The sequence below is a fragment of the Sturnus vulgaris genome, chromosome 2 (genome assembly GCF_052056855.1).
Source record: "Sturnus vulgaris isolate bStuVul1 chromosome 2, bStuVul1.hap1, whole genome shotgun sequence".
Taxonomy (NCBI): domain Eukaryota; kingdom Metazoa; phylum Chordata; class Aves; order Passeriformes; family Sturnidae; genus Sturnus; species Sturnus vulgaris.
The window spans coordinates 57,261,782-57,288,895 of record NC_142244.1 but is presented as its reverse complement, the minus strand read 5'-3'; the positions used below and the strand labels follow the sequence as shown (position 1 = coordinate 57,288,895).

At 36.8% G+C, this 27,114-nt stretch overlaps 1 protein-coding gene across 1 annotated transcript in view; it reads right to left on the bottom strand.

The window, feature by feature from the left end:
* Nucleotides 1–1,805: 1,805 nt before the first annotated feature.
* Nucleotides 1,806–27,114, bottom strand: part of KPNA3 (karyopherin subunit alpha 3) — a 47,521-nt gene continuing 22,212 nt past the window's right edge. Inside the window, exons 3-17 of the mRNA XM_014868836.2 lie at nucleotides 21,509–21,598; nucleotides 21,289–21,318; nucleotides 21,145–21,197; nucleotides 20,965–21,060; nucleotides 18,834–18,919; nucleotides 15,798–15,884; nucleotides 15,223–15,392; nucleotides 14,050–14,094; nucleotides 11,345–11,476; nucleotides 10,070–10,198; nucleotides 8,329–8,433; nucleotides 8,125–8,196; nucleotides 7,856–8,018; nucleotides 6,870–6,964; nucleotides 1,806–4,540 (exon numbers count right to left, since the gene is read on the bottom strand). Coding sequence (XP_014724322.1) covers nucleotides 4,442–4,540; nucleotides 6,870–6,964; nucleotides 7,856–8,018; nucleotides 8,125–8,196; nucleotides 8,329–8,433; nucleotides 10,070–10,198; nucleotides 11,345–11,476; nucleotides 14,050–14,094; nucleotides 15,223–15,392; nucleotides 15,798–15,884; nucleotides 18,834–18,919; nucleotides 20,965–21,060; nucleotides 21,145–21,197; nucleotides 21,289–21,318; nucleotides 21,509–21,598 — 1,452 coding nt within the window. The 3' untranslated portion in view covers nucleotides 1,806–4,441. The remainder of the gene's footprint in view (nucleotides 4,541–6,869; nucleotides 6,965–7,855; nucleotides 8,019–8,124; nucleotides 8,197–8,328; nucleotides 8,434–10,069; nucleotides 10,199–11,344; nucleotides 11,477–14,049; nucleotides 14,095–15,222; nucleotides 15,393–15,797; nucleotides 15,885–18,833; nucleotides 18,920–20,964; nucleotides 21,061–21,144; nucleotides 21,198–21,288; nucleotides 21,319–21,508; nucleotides 21,599–27,114) is intronic.

Genomic DNA, 27,114 nt, shown 5'->3' with positions numbered 1-27,114 from the left:
CTGCAGGGCATCTAAATCCTTCACAGAACTTGCCATTTTTCTTCTGAGGTTGTGTGGTGACATTCACCTATTCTACTGCTATAGATGAAGGCAGAGAGCAGCCTTAAGACCCCAAACTTAATCTAAAAACAAAAGAATCATTAACATTCTTAGGTGTGATACACAAGGTTGCAATCTCTCCAACATTAAAACCTTACAACTTGAGTTAGAAAAAACCCAGCTTTTAAGTTCCTTTACAAACAGGGATGCTGCTCAAGACAGCCGTATTATGAGTGCTTTGAACACAAAGTTGCTCGTGTGCCTGCAGCAGCAGCTGGAGAGCTCCGGGGCCAAGCCAGCAGCACGGAGCAGACCTGCCCATTACCATTTCTGTGGCAGGATGATGCACACACAAACCAGGAACAGGGAAGCAGAAAGCTGCTCTAGCTCCTAACTGCATCTTGACACAAACAGTTTTCCTGAGCAGCCTCAATTAATGTCCCAGCCTGAAGCAGACCTGTGCAGCTCAGGCAGCTCCAGCTGACGCTGCTGTCAAGGTGACAGTGACAATCATAACAAACCCCTGCAGCAAAATCTCCCAAGGCTTTGCCTGTAGGAGCCCACAGTTTCCTACTGATTGGGTTTTTTTCCTTTTCTTCCTGAAAAGGGCTTCCTAATGGCTTGGCATAATTTGTTGTCCTACATATGTTTGAATAGAAGCATAATTATGCCACAAAAAGGAGTATTTTTTATGCAACAAAATAGAAGGAACACAACACTGTATTTGGTGGAAAGGACTAATTTGAAAAACATTCAGAATCTCGAGGGTATTAGAGGAGAATAACAAAGTGGGCCTCAACCCTCACTGAGCCCACTGACATTTTAAAAAAATCAATTAAACATCTGCCTGTCAGTGGCTCTTCTTACTAATTTCTCTGTTTAGCAGATCAAGCAAACAAAATTGTAGTGTCTGTACTTTTACAAGTATGGGAACATTAAGATATCATCTAGGTTTTATTCTTTCTAAATAAGACATGTCCTAATGTATTATTTATTCCAGTGTAGTGTCTTTCAAGTCCTCCAGGATCTAGAGGATGATTAACAGGTTGCAAAAACCCAACGCAGAAAAAAGCTGAAGGAACCAAAGGGATTAAACAGCTTTTGGAAATGGGAATTAAATTCTTATGGAATCTTTGTCCTTTATATCCCCATGGACGAGCATTTGTAAAGATTTAAAGGCAGCACTGGAAGCTCATCTCCATCTCCCACCCCTGGGGCCAGAGGTTTCTCCAGGTGACTCAGCCAACTGACACAGAGAAAGGATGGCAAAGCCACAGCTGCAGTCACAGACACCTTTCAAACAGTTCAAGTAGTCTCCTTCCACTGATGCTAGCCTCTAATTAAAGCAGGACTGTACTAATTAGGAGGCTGCTGGACAATGCAAGTCTCTGACAGTTCTAAGCTGTTCTCAAGCAGCACCCCCATGGGATCACTTGTGCCAGGGAGAGGGATACTGGCCATGAAAGTTCTGGTGCACACTCCATCCCAACCCACACTGGGCAGGAGTTGGGCGCCCTTTGTGCAGCATCCTGAGCTTGAATTAACGCTGAATCAGCACTCAGCCTTGCACCAGGAGCCCGAAAGGATGTTTCTGGAGGCAGAAGACAATGGTCGAAGCTCCTCACCAATCTTGGTCCACCTTCAGGCCTTTGAACTGAAGTCACTATTTCAGTAATTATATGGAGCAGCTGCAGCCCACTTACCACAGGCCCCTGTACACACCCGGGAAACATCTCCATACAAAGTATAAAACTCTGTATCCAAAGTTTCAGAGATGACTGCATTAGCTTACTTTATTCATACTTGTAACATACTTCAAACTTTGATGCGGAGTTCTGCTAACTAATATCTAGTCAAAGACAAAAACCCCTAAATCAATCCATGAAGACTAAGCAGTTCCATAATCTTCAAAATAAGTTCTTGAATGTTTTATAGTATTTGATAGCAGCTTTTTATTGGTTACAAAACCTAAGCCCATATACAAAATTAGGAACACATTTAGATGCCTCTTTGAAAGAACGTTTTAGTCTATTTTAACTGATAGTTTAAAAAAATAATAAAAACAATGCAATTTTAAACACTGTTCTGAAAACGTAAAAGTGCAGCAATATACTTTGTTTCCTTTATTAACTATGAAATGGTGCAATCCCAATCAAAAGCTGATAAGGTCACAACAGAAAGAACTGAGCAAGCACTTTGTTCTGCCTTACCCAGTTCTCCGATGTTCACTTTTATTGTAATGCATTGAGTGCAAGAAAAGGATCGAATCTTTACAGTAGAGAAAAACTCTTGTTTCAGTATCAATTTGTATGTAATCTCTAGAATAACAGTGAGTGGAGGCTGAACCGGGTATGCATCAGTCTATATGGCGTTCAGGAGACAAGACTGAATTGGAAGGAGGGAAATATTTGTTCACAATAACATCTGCTGGAACTCTGATTTCACAAAAACTTTGTGACCTTACCTAACTTTGACTTTTTATTGTTTAGTTTTTTAGCGAACACCACACAGTTTCAAGATTTTAGACTATAGTGTGTGAATAGGATGCAGTTACCATATGAAGCTTCAACTCAACTTCTGGGAAAAGAAAAAAGGCACAATGAACTTCAACTCAATTTTATGTGCACAAGAGTTGAAAAATCTGAGCCACCTTAAAGAGAAATTGATTCTAAAATTTATAAAACCTATAAATAATCAGAGGCCAAACCACTATATTAAAACAGATTATCTAGCAAGTAAAAATCTTGCAGTTTAAACATACGCTTGTATCCAGCTGAGATACAAGACAACTCACTCTTTAAAGTGGCTCCACCTTGGCAGATATATATTTAATGAATGCACACCTGCTATGTGTTGTTCATCAGTGGAAAAACAGCTGATCCACAAAGCTCTGATGGCATCTGTCCTTATCTTCATCACAGTAAATACAACCCACATCCAATAACTAAATTAGTTTAGATTTTTCTATCCCTTCACATCAATGCATTGGGAAATTACACCCAGTAAACAACAGCAACAAAACCAGTTTGTGTGATAGCTTACAGAATTTCAAAATTACCGATCTTCGCCCCAGTAATACCAAAATCTCTTTGAAAGTGACTGGGTCAGGCGATTTTCCAAAAGCAATGACTTCACATACCTTATATAAAGTTATTTAATGTGCGCTGCACATCAGGTTTACGCTGAGTAACGGCAGCTTCCATACAGCCTCACACATCAACCAGTTTGTATGTTTTTAATCACATGAATAAGATTTGAGACTAACTTGTGAATTATTCTTCCAATACTCCAAGAATGAAGCTTTTATGACGCTTCTAAGTAGTTGCTGGTTTGTTGCCAACCACATCATCATAAGCACTGGTTACTAAGTAAAAAATAGTTTAAGACTAAATTACAGTAAACATGAAAGCTCCACAGTTTAAACCCAATATAAATCAACCATATCCAATTATCAATTTAAAACAGAAGATATTGACTACTGAAAGTTGAAAGCAAGATTCTTTTTAACTAATACATTTTTTTGGACAGAATTTTTTTTCTACAGTCTGGGACTCTTGCTTTCAGCTTAAACAGAAGTTCAAGTCCGTAACAGGTTGTAGCTCAGGTAAAATACCATGCACAGCATTTGATTACTTCAAAACAGCAGGAACACACAGGCTGAAGTGAGTGGTCAAATAGGGCTCGCTGTTCTCAAAAATTAGGTATAATGGCAAAAGCTTTACCAGTCCAAATCTACAGTTCATTCTCCAACCCTGGTTTCTGAGGCAGTTAATGAACACACATCAATTACTGATAACTGAAGTAGTTTTTTGTTTGTTTTAAACTTAAGTGTTTAATCAATTGCCAAGTGTTGTGTTTTTATAAGTTACTTTTATTTCAGTTTCACCAATGAAATTCATTTGGCTTGCATTTTTGAATCTATTCTTCCACATAAAGTTTATGAAAATATGTTTGTGGAGGACGATGATGGAGGCTCAGAGCAAACTGGGCCCCTGTAAAGTCTTCCAAAATGTATGCATCATACCAAAGTGTCTTGATCCACAGCGCACCAATTTCCAAAGAAGCTACTTTTCCGTGGAAAGCCAATGTGCCACCACTATGGAATATTCTTAACAAAACTGCAGATTGCGGTTGTCAGCATGTGGCACCAGGAAAAAGGCAAAAAAGGTAGTTGGGACTGTTAAAAAGAATTCTGAAACAGTTTAAGAGATCATGCATATGCATTTACAGTCCATGTGATAGTGATGTTTGGCAACTGCAAAGTGACCAATACATGGCTTGCTTTAGAAGCATCAAAATGAAGAGGCATGTGTGTCTTGGAGCCTTTTGTTTCTTCACTTGGTAGCCATCTGGTGGTGCTTCGTACTGGTGTGGGACAAGAGAAGCTGCACTTTTTTTGAACTTAGAAATTAAATTCTTTTGTTTGAAGGTTGGCTGTTGGGTCGAAGTTGTAAGTACCTCCTTGAGTGGCTTCAGGAATGAGACTGGGGTCTTCATCGATCTACAAAACACAACAGCAGCAACACATGAGTGGCAACTTCCTGCATGATTGGGTACACAGAGAAAACATTCAGAAATGCTAATGTTTTCTTATTTTTAAAATATTATTGCAGTAAAATTAGATCCATTTTTCCAATTCAATTCCCCAAATAGTTTAAAAAGAACAATGCATCAACTCTGTTCTAATACCATCAGGGAAACCAAAAATTGTAATGATTAGGGACAGTGCTGCTGTTTGGTCAAAGCAGTTGCTATTTTAGCTGTGCAATTTAATTTTCAGTGCCAATTTTTAGTACTTCTGGAGTTGGCTAATCACTAGTTGTGGATTCCTAAATTAGTTTGTACTTTTTCCCATTTTCTTTCAACATGAAAACATATTTTTATCAGCAGCTGATAGAAATACTTATATAAAGCTTATGAGAGTTCTCAGTATCTCCTATCAGAATTTGAAGGTTTAGAACTACTCATTTCAGAGCAGTTTTATATAAGCACAGTCTGAATTTGGTTTTAAACCAGAAGTACTTCATTGCTCTATGGATAGAGAGTGAAAGGAATCAGCAGACAACTTTACCCAGCTTCCTCAGAGCCGTTAGAATTTCGGTATTTACAGCCTCAAGGAATAGCAAATAACATGGTCAGTAGCCAACAAAATGCACAACTTCAGACTCTACCCATCCTCCTGCGAACCACCAGCTGCACTGTTCTCTGAGCCTCATTTGAGACCGTGTGTCATTCTGAAGCAGGAAAGAGCCCTTGCGTGGGGGGTCTGAACAGCTTTCTGAGACCTGGCCTTGCAGTAGTGCACACATCAAAACTGACTCACCTAAAAATCTCTCTCTTTACTTTGGGTGACACTGTTTAAACCGAGGGAAAGAGATTGAGGCCTTTCCTGACAGCAATCTGCACGTCATGCCCCCATGAACTTGGAGTCTGGTTTCAGAATGTTTTGCAAAACGTTTTTGTTTTGATAAATTAGCACTTCTGCCTTCTGCAGGGATACTACAAAGTAACCCCACCTAAGCTCACCTGCCTTTAACACAAGAAACTGAAGTCAGGAAGCTGTTACTGCTGGTCCTAAAGTACAGGCTGTGCACTTTACAGGGCTCAGCAAACGAACAGATGGGATTAGCAATGAAGGGACATCAAGCAGCCAGCAATATCTCATGAGAATACAGAAGATCCTGAAGTGACAGAAGGCAAGTGAGAACACTCCTGGACAGTCAATCTAACACTACCATAACCAACCTCTTGTCTCCCTGGAGCAATTATGGAATTTCTACAGTTCTGAGTCTCAGAAGATCCAGAAAACATAGAAACAATATAGTAATCTGAAAGTAAGTCCTGCTCTTGATACAGAGGCATACTCAGCCCATCAGGCATAGATTGTGTTAATGTAGAAAGTAAATGCACAGAAGGGAGTACTAACCTCAATAGGGATATTTTTGCATTCACATCAACCAGAATGTGCTCTTCAGTTAGACAAAGAAGTTTTAGGATCTCTGTGGTGACTCTAAGACATTGTTCACACAATCTCTACAGACATAGGGAACTTTTCACATATCTTAACCTCTGGTGACTAACTTCTCAATCACATGATGGGCCCATGAATTGAAAATTATTGAGTCCTGAAGTCAGAGCTGGCATTTGGAGAGTTCAATTTAAGAGAAGAACTGAAAACGTAGGTCTGCTAGGCTGTAGAACTACAGACAACCTGGACAGCATAGAAAAGATAATTTGTCTTCGAATTTCATTTTGAAGTGCTCCTCAAGAACCCACAGGCAGCCAGTAGCAGGAGGAGCTAGAACCAGAGGGTCAAAATACCTAATCTGGGTGCAACAAAATACTGCACGGTCTAGATCAAACAGTTTCAGAAAGTGTTAATAGTTTTCATTAGTCTTTTCACTGCAGAATCCAGACCAAACAAATACAGAGTCTAAACACAAAAATTTATCTGAGAGTAAGGATCCACTGACCCTTTCAAAGACTGATGTATGAGAAAATAAAAAGGAGAAAAAATAAAAAGGAGAGCCAGAGAACTGTCTGGATTCTAAGCACAAGTAATTACACACCAATCTGACAAAATTAAGTGAGCACCAATCAATTCATTAGGCAAAACTAGAGTAGTCCTCTTGATTTTGTTGAAGAAAAGTCCTGGTATTAAGAAACTCTTCAAAGACTTTAAACTGAGGAAAACTCTACTGAACAAGGATCAGGAAAACTGACTTTGGAGATAATGTATGTTCGTGACCACTGGAGCTGAGGAACAGTGACAATGTAGTTACTATGCTAAGAGCATAGTGGATCTACTTTTCCATCTTTAGGATACTTACATCATCACCAGAGAAATATTGATCTATAATTTCAAATGCTAGTTTATAAATGTCTTCATTCTCGTGCTGTTGCAAGGCTTCAATTTTCTCTAGCCCTGAATAAAAAAAAAAATGGAAGAGAGTTTTGTAAGATTAAACCAGAGCTACTGACTACTTTAAAAAATAAGAAAAATTATTAAACATTACTACTGAAACACACTAGAAAAGATGCAGCTCAGTTTGAAAATATGATCTACACAGCACCTATCTTTGTCTCTAAGAGGAAAGAAGTATTTTATGAACTTTACATGCCAGGGAATACTCCATTTTATGAACAATGGATAATGGAGTCTTCTCTTTGTTTGAGATAAGTAAGATAAAACTCTTATTTTTAAAAACTTCTGTCTACTACATAACTTTTGGGTTAGTCATTGCAAGAAGAGACCACATTTGTGTGTTGCCTGTAAGTTTAAAACAGCAAGGTAACAAAGCAGCCAGAACACTAGCCCCACTTTCAAAGTGGATGTGGAATAACACAAGAGAAAAGCTCCCAGTGCATTACGTTCTTCAATATCTCTTTATAATAACACATTAATTAGCATACATTACAACTTAGATTGTGATATTGAAAAGACACTTCATCCTGCTTTGGTCTGTAATGAAATCATGATCCTAAAACTGCTTCCAAGGCAATGCACCAGAGTAAGAACAGTGTGTTTTACCACAGGACAAAGTATGTGCAATTATCAAATTAAAGGAATTACTATTCTCATTGAAATCTAAAAAATACCTAAGCTACAGAAAGCTCCTTCAACAATTGCCTCTACACAGCCATCTCCAAACTGAAATAAACAGGAAAAAAAAGTAATGTCTCTCATTAAAAAGTCTCCCTTGTTTACTCAAATAGCCCATGTTAAATAACACTGCAGTAAACATCAACAGCAACAAGGGGAAGACAGAATGACATCCAGCCAATTAAATTTTTTAAAAGCCTAGTAAGCTCTTACCTCCACACTCTTCTATAATTTCAGCTATTGTGCTAGCCTCATCACCAGCCATTATCAGGATGTTTTTCAGGCCATCCAGCACAACCTGTACCACTTGAGAATCCTTTACTGAGAGTAGATTGCAGAATGGTGGGATTACATTTTGTTGTACAAGGTATTCAACCTAAATAATTAAAATTTTAAAAAAAAATGCTTTCAACATTGTGCTTCTACACAAATGGCTGCATGTGCAACATTTTAGTGACAGCTTGAAATCCCACTACACATACCTGATCTTTTCTCCCACTTATTGTCAAATTGCTAATTGCCCAAGCAGCTTCTTTTTGTGTCCCGAAGTCCCCCTGAAAAATAAAATTAATAGCTCATTAAAATCAGCATGGAAACATCTGTCAAACTTATTAAAAATCACAAACTCCTCATGTCAGATTTATAAAAAGAGGATGACAACTTGCATAGCTGATAGCTTGACTGACCTTAGCCAGCTGGTGTATGATCATGGGGATTAGCCCAGCATCTATTACAGCCTGAACTTGTTGCTGGTTTCCTGCTGTGATATTGGAAAGGAACCAAACTGCTTCCTACAATGGGATAAAGCAAAAAAGCAAAGCATTTTTAAAAAGTAGTCAGATGAAATATATAACTCAACTAAACCTAACCACCTCAAAACCTAAAATCATACTATGAGCAATCACTAAACAGGTCTCCTCAGTAGCACTTCTAGCATACAAACTTTGATTGCACTGTGAAAGACAACAAGGAATCAATGTAAAATTAATATGATTATTCATAGGGCCAGATTCTCTCTCGTAGAAGGAGTGTCTCCATAAATCAGGGGTAATACTGATGTAAACCTTATATCCATTTCCCACTGCTGGAGTGACAGACAGGCTTTAAACTTTCAATCCGTTTTAGAAGGAAAATAGGAAAACTGGTAAAGCATCATAATAAAAGGACTTGTCCTGTAATCCTACTACTGACAGCTCAGTAGTACCTTTCTGCTATGATAAAAGAAAGATTCCATCTCCCATTTTCTTTGTGTAACATGGTGTCCACAAATCTCATTCAAGTATCACACATGACACTCCATCCTGTGACTTTGCTCAGCAGTTACTCCTTCAGGAGGTTCATCCACATAGCTACCACCTATCTCATGGCAGTTATAAATTCCCAGTTACAAAGAAGATACTTGTCATGACAATCCAGAACATCTTCAAAAGGCTCCAATCTTAAGTAAAAGACGTGGCAAGCAGGCAATTATGAAGCACTGCAGGGAAAAAACATGGCTTCCCACTTTTTTAAAAATGTGTATCTTGCTTTTATTTCTATTTGCCTCTCACAATATAGACTTGAAACAAAATTCAAAGTATTTCTGGACTTTTTTTTTTTTGGTACAAAAATATTTCCTTGGCATTCAAAAGAGCTCTTCATCATTCTTTTGTGAGAGTTAAGAGGGCAGGCAAAAATAAATCACATCAGTCTGACTGTCAAAGATAACTTCTTCAGAGATCTTCACAGCTGACAGGGCCTGAAGAAACAGAGATTCCTCACAAACAGATTTCTCCTCAATGATACTCTATATGGGGGAATCACATAATCTAAACAAAAAAGCCTTCTCCTCAGCCAGACCATCTTTGCAATGGAAAATGGCACAATGACTAAAAAAAAACCCCAAATATCATGAAATATGGCTCTGGAAAAGGAGGCACTGATCACTTTCATCAAACTCTCCCTATTCCACCCAATCCTTGCAGCACTGAAATTATTTCTGCCAAAAGGAAGGATATGAAATGCAGAGACAATTTTCAGGAAAGGACAGCAATACACCCACCTTCCCTGAAGGTGAACAAACTTTACTATGAAAAGGTGGAGTGGGAAAACTGGATCAGTCATACGCAACTCACTGCACTCAACTAAAATGATGAAAAACTGTAACTGAAGTTAGCCAGTTACTCACTTTGCAAATAGAAAGTATCTCACTTCAAAGCAAAACCCTTCAGTCCTCCCAGAAAGCACGAGGCATCAACACCAAAGCACGGATACTCCATATGGCTGGTTTAAGTCTTAATTAAGCACCAGCCTCAAGGGCTGCATCTTTATACAAAACTGCTCACATGACGGATATAACAACTATAGGAAATTCTTCTGTAACATTCCACAGGCTAGTGTTTTATTTCTTAAAAAAAAATTACTAAGTTAGGAAGAAGCAAATCATACCTTGTTTATCTTCTCTTTTGGATGCGTCAGGAGATGTGGGAAATAAGACAAAACATCACAATTGAGAACAACTTGTGTCTGCTCATCAGTACCAGTTACTATGTTGCCTACTGCTCTCAGTGCTGCTGTCTGAATATCCAAAGTGGGAAGGAAAAAAAATTGCATGTTAAAGACATTGCTGTTACTTACACTATAACAAAGATAATTTTAAGATGTCTCTTTATAAAAACACTTCGCAAAACACAATTTAGCACTTCATCCTCTGAGCTACATCAGCAAAACGGATACTCTTTCATCAAAAGACACAGTACACCACAGAATAAATGCACTGCAGCTCAACTCAAAAAGTGCAAAGATGAGAAATTAAAAGAATATTAAAACCTTACAAGATTAATTCATCATGTAGCTGGTCTGTGTTACAATTCCAACACCAGCTTCTTTCTAGCCTCTTTGTCTGCTGAGGTTGCTCACCTCCATTCAGCTCCCCACAAGGGCATTCAAAACCTCACAACTACTTACTGAGTCTCAGGTGATTACAGAAATGGACTTTACAACTTTATGTATTGGTCAGTAAATGCTTTACAAGTGACAGAATACTGAAGAGACTTCTTTCATCAAGTGAACTAGTCTGACAAGTTTCAAGACAGCCAAATCTCATCCAAAGTACAAACTGAACATGAAATGCACAGATACACAGAAGAGCTCCATATTACAGTGGATGGTTCATAAAAAACCCAGTACACATTAACTAACTTTTAGTTTCACATTGTCTTTAAAATTAATCAAGTAAGCTCAGTTAACCATTCACAGCTAATTACAAATTTACTTTAGTAAAAGCACTCGGCATTTGCAAATATTTTCATACTCTGAATTTTCAAAATACTGATTTCCATGAGCTATTTAGATAGAATATGCACAAACCCATGTATGCAACACCAGAAAGAGTGCATATTACTTGAATTCTGGAAAACATAAAATCTATTGTCATCAAATATTTTAGGACTACAAAAGGAAGGCATCCGGGTAATCACATAATGGAAGTTAATATTTAACCTGTCACTTTCCTTAAAACTGTGTTAGTACTGTTTTGCTTGAGTTTTCTTTTTTTTTATTATTTTTTCCCCAGTGTAGGTAACATTTTTTCTTCCGTTTTACTTGCACAAAATGTAGCTATAAATGTTCATCTCACTAACTCAACTAATAAATACTGTAAGACATATTTTTTTAGCAAACAGCATATAAAGGACTATTCAAACAGAACTGAATCAGACTTACTTGAACTTTAACCTCCTGATGACTCAGAAGGGGAACTAGAAAAGGTACAACTCCTGAATCAATCACCATTTGTATCTGTTCATTTCCACCATCTGTTAAGTAGGACAAAGCCCAAACAGTGTCCACAAGAATCTACAAATTGGAGAGAACATGGTTTACACGTTGAACAGAAAAATCCACATAATGAGGGCTTAATTTAGTGAGCAATATTCCACTTATCTGGGGGTGGACAGGGGAAACCATGCAATTTAGTTATAGGAAAAACTTAAACATGATTGTGATGAGACCTAATCAGTAATATGTTAGATTATTATGTACAACTATGAAAACCAGGGCCATTTGTTCAATCAGAGTAATTTCTGTATGTCTTCTCAAATTCCTTTTTAATTAAATACCACATATTGGTGCACAAAGTGACAGCTTACATCATCTCACAGAAGTAAACTGTTGGGCTTGATTTGCATTCCAAGATAGACAACCAGCTTAAGTAAGTAGCTGTGCTAGTAACTTTCTGAAGAAAATACCAGTACAGCCTTCTTAGCATGGCTGTAATTTGTTAGCTGTGCTATTTTATGATTATGGAATACATAAATTCCCTTAAGTCTCTAATCCATTTGACACCTTAGCATTTCTGATTCACAGTGCAGTTCTGAAGTGAAACTGCAAACAAGTCTGGATGTATGCCTTCTCCTGCCTTCATATTAAAAATAAAAAACATAGCAAAGGAGTTCTTATACCAGCTAAGAGACTAGCAACTATTGTAATGTGGCAACTGTTGAAGTGTTCAAGCAAAGCAAAACCTACAGAGAAATGCCTATCATGCAGGGCCACCTGAGAATCTTAAAAGAAAAAACAAGTCACTGATGACTTGATAACGAAGATTAGAAACCCCTCAAAAATAGACAGGTACAAAAGTTAGTACTTGAAAGGCAGTACCTGAAGCAGAAACAAAGCCAGTAGAGAGGGATATCACATCACACAGAGATGATGTTAGGAACTACAGGAAAAGAAATCTGGACACCACATAATCTGTTGAGGTACCTAGATCTAGCCTACTTTTAAAACTGATACCCATTTAAAATTTCCAGCTATGAGAAGAGCTGAATACTGCAGTACTAGAATATAGGAAGGACTTTACAGTCCTGACCCACAGGCTGCTGCTGCCCAGCTCAGGATGCCAGCCAGCACAGCCCAAAGGCTTTCCTGCCACAGCCTGCTGCTGCCCTCACCTCCTGTACTGCAGGGACAGCAGAACGTGCTGCAGTGGAGCCACTACGGCAGCAGAAGCAGTGAGAGATGGTGCCTCACCAGTTTGCTGCCCCACAGCCCTGCTGGTGACGAGAGCAGCAGCCGCCAGAAGTGCTCACAGGACTGTGGGCTGACCTACCTGCATCACTGACTCATCTCCAAAGATAGGTTTGCTGCTCCAGTACAGAGAGGCTGGGACCAGACTGGTACCTCCAAACTAGCACCTGACTCTCTGGATCAAAATGACGGACACCCTAATTGAGATCAGTCAAAACCTGGCATCACAGTCTCATACCTACATCAGTAAGCTCTCATAACAATCATTGCTTGCAAAAAGCTTTAAAATTTGGCAGGGAAAAAGAGCCTACAGGTTAGAAGTATATTTCGTTTTGCAATGAATTCCCTTCAGCTTTGTCCAAATTACTCATTGAAAAGTCACCATGTGCTGTCTCCCACTCAAACTGGGAAAACCCTGGCAAAATCCCAGCTTAAAGTGTACAAATATTTTGTGGAGACAAGCCCACTTTACCAGTAAAAAAGCAGCAGAAACACTGCTACTACAGTGTTGAACTAACAAATGACAGTCCCACCGACCTTATGCTTTATTTTATCCCCAAACCCAACACAAGGGTTCAATTCCTTCCTCCCAAAACTAAAGGATCACTATAGAGATAACAAAGTCCTGATGGAAGGAGAAAAGCAGCTCAATAACCCTCAGCTACACAGATCTTTGTTCTGAAGCAGCAATATATAAGGCTTCATGAGGTAAATCCACTCCCTAGGACATTACCTGGAAAAATGCAGGTAAACTCATCAATCAGGAATGTGGGAAGTACTGAAGGTTTAGTATTAAAAACATGAAGATTGTCAAAGGTGCCACAAAACAATAGTTTATAGCTGTTTGTTTAAATATATTTTCATATGTGACTTCTTTAATTAAATGTTGCAAAGTCAGGCACCTAACAGGTTACAGAAGTTAGGTTTACCCTTATGATCACAATATTTGACTGGACTGATATACAGAACTACATGTACTTTTTTTACACATATTACATATCATCCATGCAAAATTATATATTGGGGCAGAATTAAATGCAGCTGTTGGCAAAACTGGCTATTTAATTTTCTACTGCTTAATTCAAGATAGGATTTTTTAAAAGCTATTTCAAATGTACAGGATAAATGCCATCTTTTACAAAAGGTATTTCAGAAATGGTATTTGCACTATTTTTTCATGCTGTGAATGACTACAGTCACATTAGTCTTCATATTTAATTATGTTATTATTATATTATATATATTTAATTATATTATTATAATAATTAATTATTATTAATTATGACAATTACATAAATTAACACAGAAACCCAAGTTTACCACTTTAACACAATCCTGCAGCATTATCTTTATAAAGAAAACAAAGAATCTAAATATCTAAAACTTTAGAAATTACTTACGTTTATATCTGTATGGTAAATGAGAACACACAATGCTGGCAAAATCTGAAAAGAAGTTCATCAGTCATTAGAGTAGAACAAAATTGGTGGTAAAATTATGAATCCAAGTATTGCAATCACAAACCTTAACGTGAGTCTGCTTTAGTATATTGCAATCATACACTTCCCAGCAGCTGATCACTCCCTCAAAGTATGTATAAAAATATCTGTATTATCTGTATTTCAGATTTGTGAAAGTGAGACAGTATTATATTCCAGACACAGAATGTAGACTGTATTTTGAGGGATAACAAGCAAATAACAGAGATAAGACACCCTGCTACTATTTTTAAAGCTTTGTTATCACACACAATAAAAATTATTAGTCTAGTATCAACATATAAACCTCTTGGATTCAAGTTTAATTTTTTGTAATCACATATGGAAAAAATATAAAAATGGGTTGTGATAAAACTGCTTTGAACAGAGTGTTTTGTTTAGTAAAGCATTACTTGCAAATTTTCCTTGTTTCTCTGCTTCATTTAAAATATTTCATTAAAGTTTAGCTGTTAACAGTAACATACTTCACAGGGCTTCAAAAACTGTATCTACACTTTTGAATTTATCTTAAAGAGATAGATCTTAACCTACAATTACAGTTCTAGTCAACTAGCTCCATTTTAGTAACTGTGCTGACTGACCCTATCAACTGAGCATTTCCTCTATTCACCAGTTTAAAAGATTTTCAGGATTTCTGCTCAAGTTGGGACTTGCCATTGACTGCATGTGCACACTGAATTGAAACACAAACCACACTACATGTCACAGTTTACTCACACCTCCTTTTGCTGAAAATAATTCCATTTTAATTCTTCTATGTACAGAATCAAATTGTAGCCTTTTTTTTTAGTGAAAACATGTAATGCTGAGTATTTTAACGCTTTCTAGTGTGTTAATTTTTTGTTGTATAGCTCATCACTTTAGTCTTACTCCGTTTCAGACATTATAAATACCTTCATTACAGCTGTACTAAGAACCACCAAATTGCTCAAATTATTTAATCTAACAAATGGCAGAATGACACAACACGTGTAGTGACAAAAAACAGGCAAAAATTTGTTCTATGACAACGTAAAACATTTGGCCTCCAACCCAGAGTATAAAACATTATCTGTCTCATAATTCTTTATTTACCTCCTGAACTGTCTCCATAGGCGGTGGGGGGTCCTTATTCCTGCAGAGATTTACAATGACCCATGTGACGTTCCGAAGGAAGGTGATGGGAATGGAGGGATTGATGAAGGACAGAAGAGGTTTGACAACTCCCAGTGATATGACATAATCTCTACACTGAGGACCATCACCTACAGAAATGAAAATTGTTGCAAAAGAAATTACATTAAAAATGGAAAATCTTGAAATGTATGCAATGACATGTTGGGATACTGAAATTCTATGTTTCCTCACTAAGAGTCTACTCCTAAAAGGTCATATTTAATTAAATATACATACGTAAAATTATGTATGTATATTTTAGGAAACACAAAATTTATCCTATTAATGTTTTGCATAACAAGTGATACTATTATTTAGAAAAAAACCCAGGAGATATATATGTAATTCTGGCCATAATAAATACTTTAAAAAAATTGTATTAAGACATAGAATTCAGAGGAAACATAGTCTCTTATGATAATGCCAATGTTCAAAAAGTCAAGTTCTAAAATGGAATGCTCCCTGAATTCAAATCACTAAAACAAAAAAGTTACCTATAATATTTCCGAGAGCCCAGACAGCTTGCTCACAAACATTCTGGTGTGGTGAATGAAGTAGTCTCAAAAAGAGGGGTACTGCATCTGCAGAATGCAAAGATTGGATCTTTTTAATACTGGATCTTGGTATATGAGCAACAATTTCACTGATTTACACAAATCACATTCTCCACCATGCCTCATACAAGTTCTTATTACGAAGGGTGCACAAAACCCGGCTTGAACATTTCTATATATATCCAGAGAAGGGAAAAATGGACTTGATAACAGAATTATTACTCAACAACGTTCCCTACGTTTAAACATTTCCCCATATTTCTCAAAGTGATAGGCAGACCCTCAAGTATGCAGGCGTGAGGTTTCATGTCTCGGTAATTCAGATTTTCCAGATATCCAGGATCACAACACATACCAAGCAGAACGACATGCCTACTTGTGCAAACGTGCTTCAAATCTTGACTTTAAGAAAACAAGAGGTGGCTATAGTTAGTTTCCATATGCAGTGAAGATTTCCATCCATCTGCCAGTCCCAAGACACGTTTTAATTTGTTCTTATATAATGCCAGCAACATACCAAATTAAGGAAGTGGTACTGATTTTAGATCTCATTCTCTGTGGAATTAAATATATTTGACAGAGCTAAGAAACCATCCCACTACTATTCCTATGCACTGTTTTCCTTCAGACAACCCATATTGTTTGAAAGACAGTAATTATTGCAGCAATTTTAAAAATCTATATATGATCATACTCATCCTATAGTCTGAATAAACTAGATCAATTTATATACTGTTAAAGAGTATTTTTTCTTGCAGAAATAGCTTCACAAATTCTTAAAAAGTGCAACACAGTTTGTGAGCAACTGTGAATCAATATTTTATTGATAATGTGAAGTGATAATAAGACAGAAAAACTCTGATGTATTTTCCTGAAAAATACAGAGCAATGAAAAATAAAGACAACCTAAAATTCCTTCCCCACCCCAGATGAGTGATTCAGCCATTGCCTATAACTGACAAGCAGGGACAGCAACACACTTGCTTAAGAACACTCACTCTTATAATAATCATCCCACTTCCATTAGCTCAAGTGGAATATTTTAGCTTCCTTCTCAGCAATTACTGAGATTACAATTCAGCCATATATGCATTCAACATTTTTCAGAGAAGAGGGTCAACTATGTAGTTTCTATTACACTGCAATCCTGGTATGCTTTCAAAACCAGGAAGGAAGCTATTTCATAATAGCACTCAGGCAGGAGGACAACCTGAGAGAGCACGAGTTGAGGTTATCTGACCTACCACTCTAAAAAAAAATAATTACTCCTGCTCCAAACTGGCTCCTGCCAAGAGCTATTCTGTGCATATAGTACTTCTCTTTTGCTCGGCCTTCCAAGTACCATCTGTCCCTCCTGATTGCAGGAGGCTGCCTTCTTTTGTATTAAGGCTGCATCAGCCTCCTCTGTAGCTACAAGGGTCTATTCCTTTGTTTCCTCAAACCTTTCCTAATTTAAAGGGAGAAGAGCTGGGAGACTGTTTTCCCAGCTTGGTCATCTCCCAGTCAAAGCAACAAAACTTTTAGACTAAACTTTACCCGTGTTCTCTTCATTAGTAAAATGCTTTTTGATTCTCTGAAGTAATTTACCACATTTTCTTCTTTTCAAGCATTAACTAAACAGATTTCGGGGAGAAAAATGTTCCAGCTTGAACTTCTAGTAATTGTTCAGGTAACAGCAATGCTTTTGGTTGTGCTATACATACTTTTATTCTACTTTTAATTTTCACTTTGAGATTTTTTGCTTGCAAAGCTAATACTATAAACATCCTTTCTGTTAGCTTCATTCAAACAGGACAACATTGCAGGACATGAAAAAGAAAGCAAGCAATGACTAACCAATGAGCAAGATGAGAAGGAAGAAAAAACCTGGGAGTAGATTTTCAAAGGTACTTAGACACCAGAAAATCTAAAAACAGAGGTGTCCAAATCACATCAGGAATTTTTGAGACAAATTCAAGATACTGTTTTGTTTGGTTTTTTTTTAAACCTTTGGATTTTTATCCAAAGTTCATTTTGGTAAGATCATTTTATCAAAATCTTATTTTCGTTGTAGATAATATTAATATTAATAACAATAATAATAATGCTTCAGTATGTTAACTATACAGAGTCTAATAATTATTCAGTTATTTTATTAGCCATGAAAACATATAAACTAGCATTTTCATTTGAACAGCAGGTTCATACATTTAAAAAAAAAAATCAAACTAAGTCACCATTCTCTCATATTAAAATGAGAATATGAGTAAGTCAAGACAGTTTATTATATATTTGCTTATCTATAACCTACTGTTTAATGACAATATGTTGTATTTAGTATGATTGCTTTAAGATAAGTATGCCAGTCCATAAAAGCTATAGATATAATCCCGAAAAAATTATTAAATCATCTTCAATTGACTTTAGAGCTTCTTTCCTTTCTCACTGTCTGGTTAAACAAGAAATGAAAGCAGCACAACAAACTCGTGTGTACAGGAGATACCAATCATACAGACAAGGAAAGGATGGTAATTTTCTTAACAATGTATTTAAATGTGCAACCTTACATACCTGTATGTATTTAACAACTTCAATAAGATTTATGAACACACCTTTGAGGCAGAAAGAATTAATTCCTAACATAAGTGTCAGCCACAGAGCAATTAATGGTACATGATTTCAGAAATCAAACCAAGAATGAGAAAGGACTTAGATTTTTGTATCATAGTTTTTGTATCATCTGTCATTCTCTATCTTCTTTATGGGAAAATCCTGTCTGGTATCTTTAACATTAATTGTTAGTGACAAGCAGATTAATGTTTAAGAGCAGATGTAGAAATATTTCAGAAATCTCTGATATATCTTTAGGAAAAACATGTATTTATTATTTTAATGGTATTGATAAGAAACGGCATTCGTTATCCAAATACTTTCTTTTTCCCACAATATCCACCCCCACTGCCTCCTCCCCAAAAACCCCACAGTTGTAATACTTACTCGACTGTACAACAGCCTGAGTCTGTGCAGAAGTGCCCGACGCTATGTTAGTCAATGCCCATGCAGCTTCAAATTGTAATGAAGGACTGTAATGAAATGATTTTATACTAGTAAGTTGAAATATGATCTGAAGACTATTTTATGGTTCATTTCACTATTACTAGCTGTATCCATCTAAAATACTCTACATTTAGGCAGTACCATTGGGCTAAATTTTAAAAAACTCCAGTATCTAAGCCTGGACTTTTCAGGGGAAAAGCTGTAAGCAAAAAGAGACCTTGCATTCTGTGACCTTTTGTAAACCATCCATCACTCTGAATTAATATTAGTAACAACAACAACAAAACAAAAAAAACCCAAAACAACCAATTAAACTTGATTCTTCCAACATTGCATTCCAGACCAAGTGCAAGCTGGTATACTTGGATATACACATTTTTCTGCACTATCACAGACAGGGGAAAGATCTAGAATCAGTATGAAAAGACAGCATCACACCTGACTTATTACATACAGATAAAATTAGTTACAAATGTCATGAAAGCTTTTCCATTTTTCAAGGGAGAAATCTTTTCCAAGATGTCTGTCAACTGCTGTCTATGCCAACAGCAGTTTAATAAAACAGTCTGCATGAAAACTGTTGTTCAAGCAAATACTTAAAGTTAAAAGTTCTACAAGCTACAGAAGATTTTACAGCCCATGGTCATTAGCACAACTGCAAGTGTCCGGATTTAGGAAGAGCAGAGAATGTTTATTTAGGTGACTGTTTCATTTCCATGGGTTTTGTGTCTTTATCAGTCATGTTTTATATACAGTAATAAGTACCTGCTTCTTTTAAACTCTTTTGTGTATTAATTTCCGAAGTAATTTGAGGTTTTATTGGGGATGGGATTGTAAAACTATTAGGTGAAGACAAATCATACCTGTCAGCAGTTACCTATAAACCTTTAAATTTTTGGATCAAATGCATTAAAACTCTAGCTTAGTCCCTTTTTTCTCTCATGATAAGCTTTCAAGTATAATATGAACAACAGCTTTAATGATTTGTTATGCGAAGACTTTTCAGAGTTTAACTCTGCTAAATATTATATAGCAATCATGATTAAAAGGACTGCCTAAAAAAAAGTTGAGTTCAATTTTGAAAGACTTATTAAACATTTACAAGGGTAAATCATACAAAAACTAGTAAAAGATGCAAATTAAAAGACTTTTCAAAGCATTGAACCATCTACTTTTAGAGCAGACAAGCATCCATGACCCATTTTAAAATGCTTTCCTGATTTGAGTGTTATTGTCAGCTGCCTTCTAAGCAACTGTTTTGTTAAACAAGCTAGAAAAAAAAATCCTATTCGCAGTTTATACTTTTGCAGCCATCAAAATATACCAAAAATACCAAACCATATTTTTGAACTTCTTAGCTCTCACAGCTGCAGAAATAACATTGAAAACGCAAATACTATAAATACATTCACGTCTGCCTGAGATCAAAGGCTAAAATATTTACCTCAATTGTGTTAATCCCTATCTATCTGAATGAGGGGCTCAAGATGTGTTGAATATGACGTTTTGTTTCTCACATTAAGTGTTTGCAGCTATATGCTCGGTGTTCTCTACCTTCTTTACTGAAGCTCTTTGTTTTCCAATAAAGACTCAGAGAACATGCTGACCATATTCTACTATCACATAAAGCAGCAGAGAGCCAGAAGGAAACACACCTTGCAGTGAGAAGAAACCAGAAATTTAAGCTAATAATCTTAATGGAAAAGACAAATGTATTCTAGAAAAGACCACTGTTCACAACCAGGCATGTTCTCTGCCTTCATGCAAATACATACAAATCTGTGGCAGGTTTCTTAAGAACAGCTGGTAAAAGGCTGAAATATTCAAAACCAATGAGAAATGTAGTAAAGTTTTCTCCATTAGCTGGATATGCTCAAACAAACTCTAAAAAATTAAATGACATTTCAGTGGCAGAATAAATATCCTGGGGAACTTGTGACTTATCATCATGGAATGTGATCCACTGTGTCAGATTATATGGCGCTGGAATCCTCAGTTTTGTTTCAAATAATGATTATTTTTTTAAATGCAAATTTCCAGTAACAGTGAATATTTTTAGAAGAATACTTACTTATCATCCCTTTCTAGGCATTTTACCAGAATTGGTAAAATTCCAGATTTTATTAAGTCATCAATAGGTGGATTTCTGTCACTGGATAGGAGTTTTCTGTGAAATCAAGAGTAAAAGTAAGTAACTTGCATAATAAAAAATGTGTATAAATTATGTTTCTGTATCTTTATTTATTATTACCTTGCAGCTTGGACAGCGCTCAGTTGGATCACTGGGTTGTCACTAGTGGCGTTCTGAAAACATAATTTAAAAACCCAGTAAAAATTTAAAATGCACAAAACACACCCTTCTAGTTTAAAAAACAAAAATTTAAATCCAACATACCTGCAGTATAGCTTCTAGTGTTACATTTTGCTTGGGGGGGAAAAAAGAAAGTTTTAGTAATTTTGCCAATAGATTATAGCCTTCTTAAACATTTAATACAAGCAAACTTAACAGTGTATCAGTTCATAAATTTGCTTTCAAATAACTGCAAGATAACAGAATACATTGTTTAGAGACATCACCAAAGTTTTAAAAATAATTCCCGAATCAAGGAACTTACTGCTTTGAAGTCAGCATCAACATCAGAATCTTCTAAGCTTTCCTCTTGAGGAACATTTCTTTTTTTCAAAAGATGTTCATCTCTTTTGTTCTGTAAAGAAATGACAAAAAATAAAGCCACTTTTAATGCTTATTAGTACAGAGTGGTGATACACAATGGACCTTTCAACATGTAAGTATAGAGAAGGTTGCCTTTTTTAAGGGCATTTGTAACTGCAAATAGAATTTGCAGTATTTTAGCAGTAATAATCTGGCAGCTCGCTAATCAGGCAGATCTACGACAATCCATTACATTTGAATTAATTAAAACTTGCAGTCTGGGGATCAGTTTTCTAACAGGCATTTGAAATACTCATAGCTCTGCATGACATTAACATTTAGCCACACATAACAAATTTTTTTTCAGTGTATGATTTTTTTTTTTTTTTTAGCTAAACCTGTTTTGAAGCTCCCTGGTCACCTATTTTTGCATTTTCTGTGTAAAGTAGCATAGTCCATGCACACTAGCACTTGCAGTATTTCCCAGTCATGCTGTTAGCCTAATTTCTGACTTAAAACAAGACACCCTCCAGTCTTATGTCCTTTAAGGAATTACAAAACAAAAAATTTTCTTTTCAGTGGTAAAATACCCATTTACCACTTCAACATTCCTAATTCAATGACTTTGAAGACATAAAACAGTAATTTAAAAAGAAAGAAAAAAAGTCATCAATTGTTTACACTTTTTTTACAAATTTAAAACGTATTAGAAGTATTACACCAAAACTATGAAATGGCCTCTTCTAAATTGTGGACTTTGTATTTTTTTGCTATGTCCAGAGACAGAAAGTCAAAAGGGGCAATGGAAGATGATGATGCAGCATATATATCTGAGCAACTCTTTATGTTTGGTTTAGGTTTTTTTATAATCTAATTAAGATTCAAGTATTTAATGATGCAAAATGTTGAAAAAGAGCAAGAGCTAGCTCCAACATCTAGAAGAAATCTAGTATACTAGCAAAGAAAGGCAGGCTTTTCAGTCTCCAATTATTTGATAACTACAGTACTCATTAAAGAGATTTTATTATACCACACTTGGTTTGCAATTTGTAGAAAACCCTTTAAACAGACTGATGTATTTAAGGGTTCCCAATATTTTATTTTATATTATAAAAATCAGTAATTCCAGGTCCAAAATTTCTGGGACTTGCTCACCTTTCAGACATCTTAGAAAGAACTTAAAACAAGTTTGATATCTTCACAATCAATATATATATTTTTTTCAGATAAGACAAAGCTAGAACAACAAACAAGCACAAGAAGACAACATCCCACAGGCTTAGCATGGTTTAATTTTAGTCAAGTTTAAAGTACAGACACTAGATCCTCAAAGAGTGCACAAGACCACCTAGACTGCCTGTGGCAGCCTCTCCAGTGCTGTGCAGCAATGGCTGCATACATGGATCAATCACATCCAGACAAGCACCACAGGCAGTTTGCTGACAAGTGGATCTGAAGAGAAGGAAGATGGAAAGGAGCAGGCAGTTAAACACTGAGAAAGTAGTGTTATGCAAACAAACTGCATCAGGCAGGAATGCATTAACTGGTAGATTCACCATAAAGATCTGTAATGTATTTATCTGATTTTCCCACACCAGACACTGAGCTGAATAAAAGCCTGGCTCTCTCCTGTTTCAGTAAGCCTTCTACACCTGCACACACAACTATCCAATCCTTCGGCACCATCAGCATACCTCAGAAAATGCCTCCTTACTGTTAACCTTAACCAAAATAAGTACGAGTAAAAGTCCATATTCTAAGGCCAAGATATTACACCCCCTTAAGAGAGAGAAAGAAACTTCACAGGACATAACTGACCACAGAATGACCAATGCTGCAATTTCTGTGAGTGCAGGCAATGTCTTCAGGCTGTCAGTCATATGGTGTGATGGGCTCCAGAAAAAATTACCTCAGGAAAGAAAGGAGCAAGAACGTTCCTATAGCTACTCACTGTCTGCAGGTGGCAAGGCTGAAAAACAACTGTCAGTACCAATATAGAGGAGCATCCACAACAGCCTGAAGTAGAGAGGCTAGTACTTATTGAGAGTACTAGAAGTTTCTATTCTAATTAGCATTTATAATAAAAGTCAAAGTATTAATGAAATCTTTCAGTCCTAAACAGTGTCTCTAAGGCTATTCGAAATAGCTCTGTCCATCTGCAAAAGCATCCAATCCCTGGACAGTTAAACTGCTCTCTCCAGCAATTTGACAGGCCAGTCACTCTCCTGCATAAGGTAAAAGAGGATGATTTGCAGCCAGCCATGGCTTTAAAATGCTTGTATTTTGACATATTGTAGCAAACCCCAAAACGTTTTGCCTAAATCAAAGCACCGGCCTCTCCTGCAGGGTGCTGTGGTGAAAACAAAGACAAATGAACATACCTGGATACAGCTGTCCTGTTCCAAGCCTGGCGAGAGAGCCCTTTCAAAGGCAGAGGCATCAGACTGGAACGTCTGATGAAGGCTAAAAACTTGTCACAAACAAAATTCAGCAGGTCTCCTAAAGAGGAGATCCTCAACACTGCTTCAACCATGTGTGCCATGTACAGTAAGTATGGAAGTTCATAAACAGGTACTGACTGCTGGTTATAAGCATTGCCAACATTCTGGTAGAGATCTCACGACAGCAGCCTACAGAGTTTTTTCCATACAAGCAAAGACATTGGTAAACATAATGAAATAAACAAAATGAATAGATAACAGTAATGATACCAGGAGGGCACTTTCTTGTCCACTTTTATGACAGATGCTCATCATTTGCTTCACTGACAGTGGGATGGTCAAGCTACATAAACAGTAAGTATTCAAACCTGCAGATCCTGGTACTTCTTTTGTTTCTCTTGGAAGATGGCCACAGGATTAAAAAAAATACAGAAAAATGCAAGCAAGTTTCCAATGTTCAAAAACACGATTAACAGAAGACTCCTTGTGGGTAAAGGGAACATCCAAAAAGCTCTGTGCTGCACTGCATTTAGTACTAGGAGACATGGCCATTTGGATGCTCTAACGGAACTGTGAAAGGTCTCAGATATTAATTTCTACATATTTTTCAGCACTGGACACAGAGGAAAGCTCTGTAAGAGTGTCAGCTGTTGTGAGGCTTCAAGATTAAAAGGAAAAACAGACAAGAAAATCTTTGCCTGCAGGTAACAAATACCATTACAAAATATTTCTTCAGGTCAGGGGAAAGGTTAGGAGCTCAGCAGCTAGTAGAAGTTCTTGTGGCATGAAATCAAGATAATTACGTTTGAGTCCTCAGAGGACAAAAAGCAGAACTTCTAGAACACTTCAAGATTAGAAACTGGTGTTCCTAATGCTAGTCAGTATTAGATATACTCACATATGACAACAAGCAGCTCTTGCCCCTGCAGTTACATCCAAGGAAAGACTAAGGGCTCAAGCCAGTAATGGAGGTAGATTTGGGTTTTCTGGACACCCCTTTTAAGCTACCACCGATTCCAAATCAGATTCCAAGATTCTTCTTCAGATAAAGCACATAGCTACAGATAGACAGTTAGAAGACATAGGCAACTTTTCCTACATTTGAGTTCTGCTAATTCACCTTTATGACAACAGAGCAATCAATGTTCCTGTTTAGTTAGTGCTCATCTTTCCCAGAAGAGGGACAGACTGACTAAAAATAAGTAGACACACAGTACAGCCTAAGCTCTAAGCATGGAAGATTGAAACCTCTTAAGTCAGGGAACAGTAAGATCTCACCAAAATGGATGCAAGCAAGCCTCCAAAAATTTCTTCATAGTCCTTTTCAACTAAGCCTCTAAAAGAATCCGTTAGGAATGCAATTTTCCTCTTAGGGATTTTTTTTCAAATGATTCAGTTGAAGCAGGGTAAATGCAAATTCTTTTTCAAGAATTTGTGCTAAGAATTTGTGCTACGAACACTTGATAGGGAAGCCTCCAGAAGAACATACTAAAAGTGCTTCAGTGTCCCTGTCATTGGAGTCATCCTTCGAACTGGTAGACTTACATTATATACTAAAATATGTTCTTTACAGCAGATGAAAAGCTATATATACACACTGAACTGGAAAAGACGCTTAACTGATATGTTTTACTATCCTGAAACTAAGTATTTTCTTTTTCTTTTGTATTTTCAGCCTTATTGAGAATCAGGAAACTATTTTTTCCAATACAATGTTTCCAGCAACATGAGAAGACAGACTCCTTTCTTCAAGCAGTCTTCTACTTTATTTAGGGGCTATCATGGACATAAGCAATCTTATTTAACAAATATCAGAGTAGAAACAAAGACAGTATGCCAGGGAAAGAGGTAAAAAAAAAAAATACATATGCCCGTGACTCTTTAATCTACCACTTATTTAGCAAATAATTGCTTTGCCTTGCACCAAGCTTAATTGGCAATTAGAGCTTTCATGAGCTTATGTCTATGAGCTCTCAGGGGCAGCTGAGTTTGCCAAGAAAGCCAAAAATAAACCTTGCAAGAGATCATGGAAGTTCTTAAGATTCCAGTTAGCAGCACAGTATCCTGTGTTTCTGCTGAGGTTAGGAGTGCTAAGGCTTCCTTTGAAGGGTGACATCTAACTCAATGACTGTATCATTGACCTGGCTAAGGACTACCTTTCTTCAGGCACACAAGTGGATGAAGTCAAACTTCATCCTCAGAGAAAGCCAAGCACCCAGAACCAAAAGATGTCTCAGAGCAATGGAGTTATAGGATTCATTTAGCTGTAGAACCTTAAACTGAATCTTAACCATTGCTCATCCACTATATGCCCCTTTAGGTTGAGACTAATAGATTAAGCCAATTAATTCCAGGGTCCCTGTTACTAAAAGAGCAGCCTTCAGGTTTCTGGGATGCTGAAACCAAGTGATGAACACTCTAAATCAGACTTCACCAAGACACTGCACTGAGAAGTTTTATATTCTAAATCCTGATGCAGTCTCCATCACCTGACACTCTTATCTGTCAGGAAAGGGAGCTGGCCATTGTTTAAGCTCTCAGACCTGTTGCTGTATAAACAATATAATCAGAGACCAAGAATATCTTTCCAGAAATGCAGTAGATCCATTCTCAAAATGCATAGAGCACAACGCCAATATGGAATCAGTAAAAGGGCACTTGACCATGAGGAGTGTCATCTGACTGGCTCATGATGCTGACCCATGCCTCAACCTGGAATCTGCCAGACTACTGCTACCTCTTCATGTCAGATAGCTTTGTTAATCTTTGTTAATTAAATTCCTAAACAAATAATAAGTGATTGAGAAATACAAAACAGGGAAAAAATAGTTTCTTCCTGAATAAGAGCTGTGATGTGAAGATAGTGAATAGAGATAATATATTCTTGAAACACAGAATGTGTTGCAAATGCACCTTGATGTCTGTCATTTCAAGAGAATAAACACCTCACACTGATGCATGCAGAAATTGTTTACTACTGTTCAAAGCCGTGATTTTTTATTTATTCCATCTTACTAAACAGAGATGTGAGCAATTTCATCAGATCCATTCATTTAATATTTATATCCACACTGATTCAAAAGACAAACCCATGACTATGTAGTGCTTCAAATGCAGAGATTGAGAA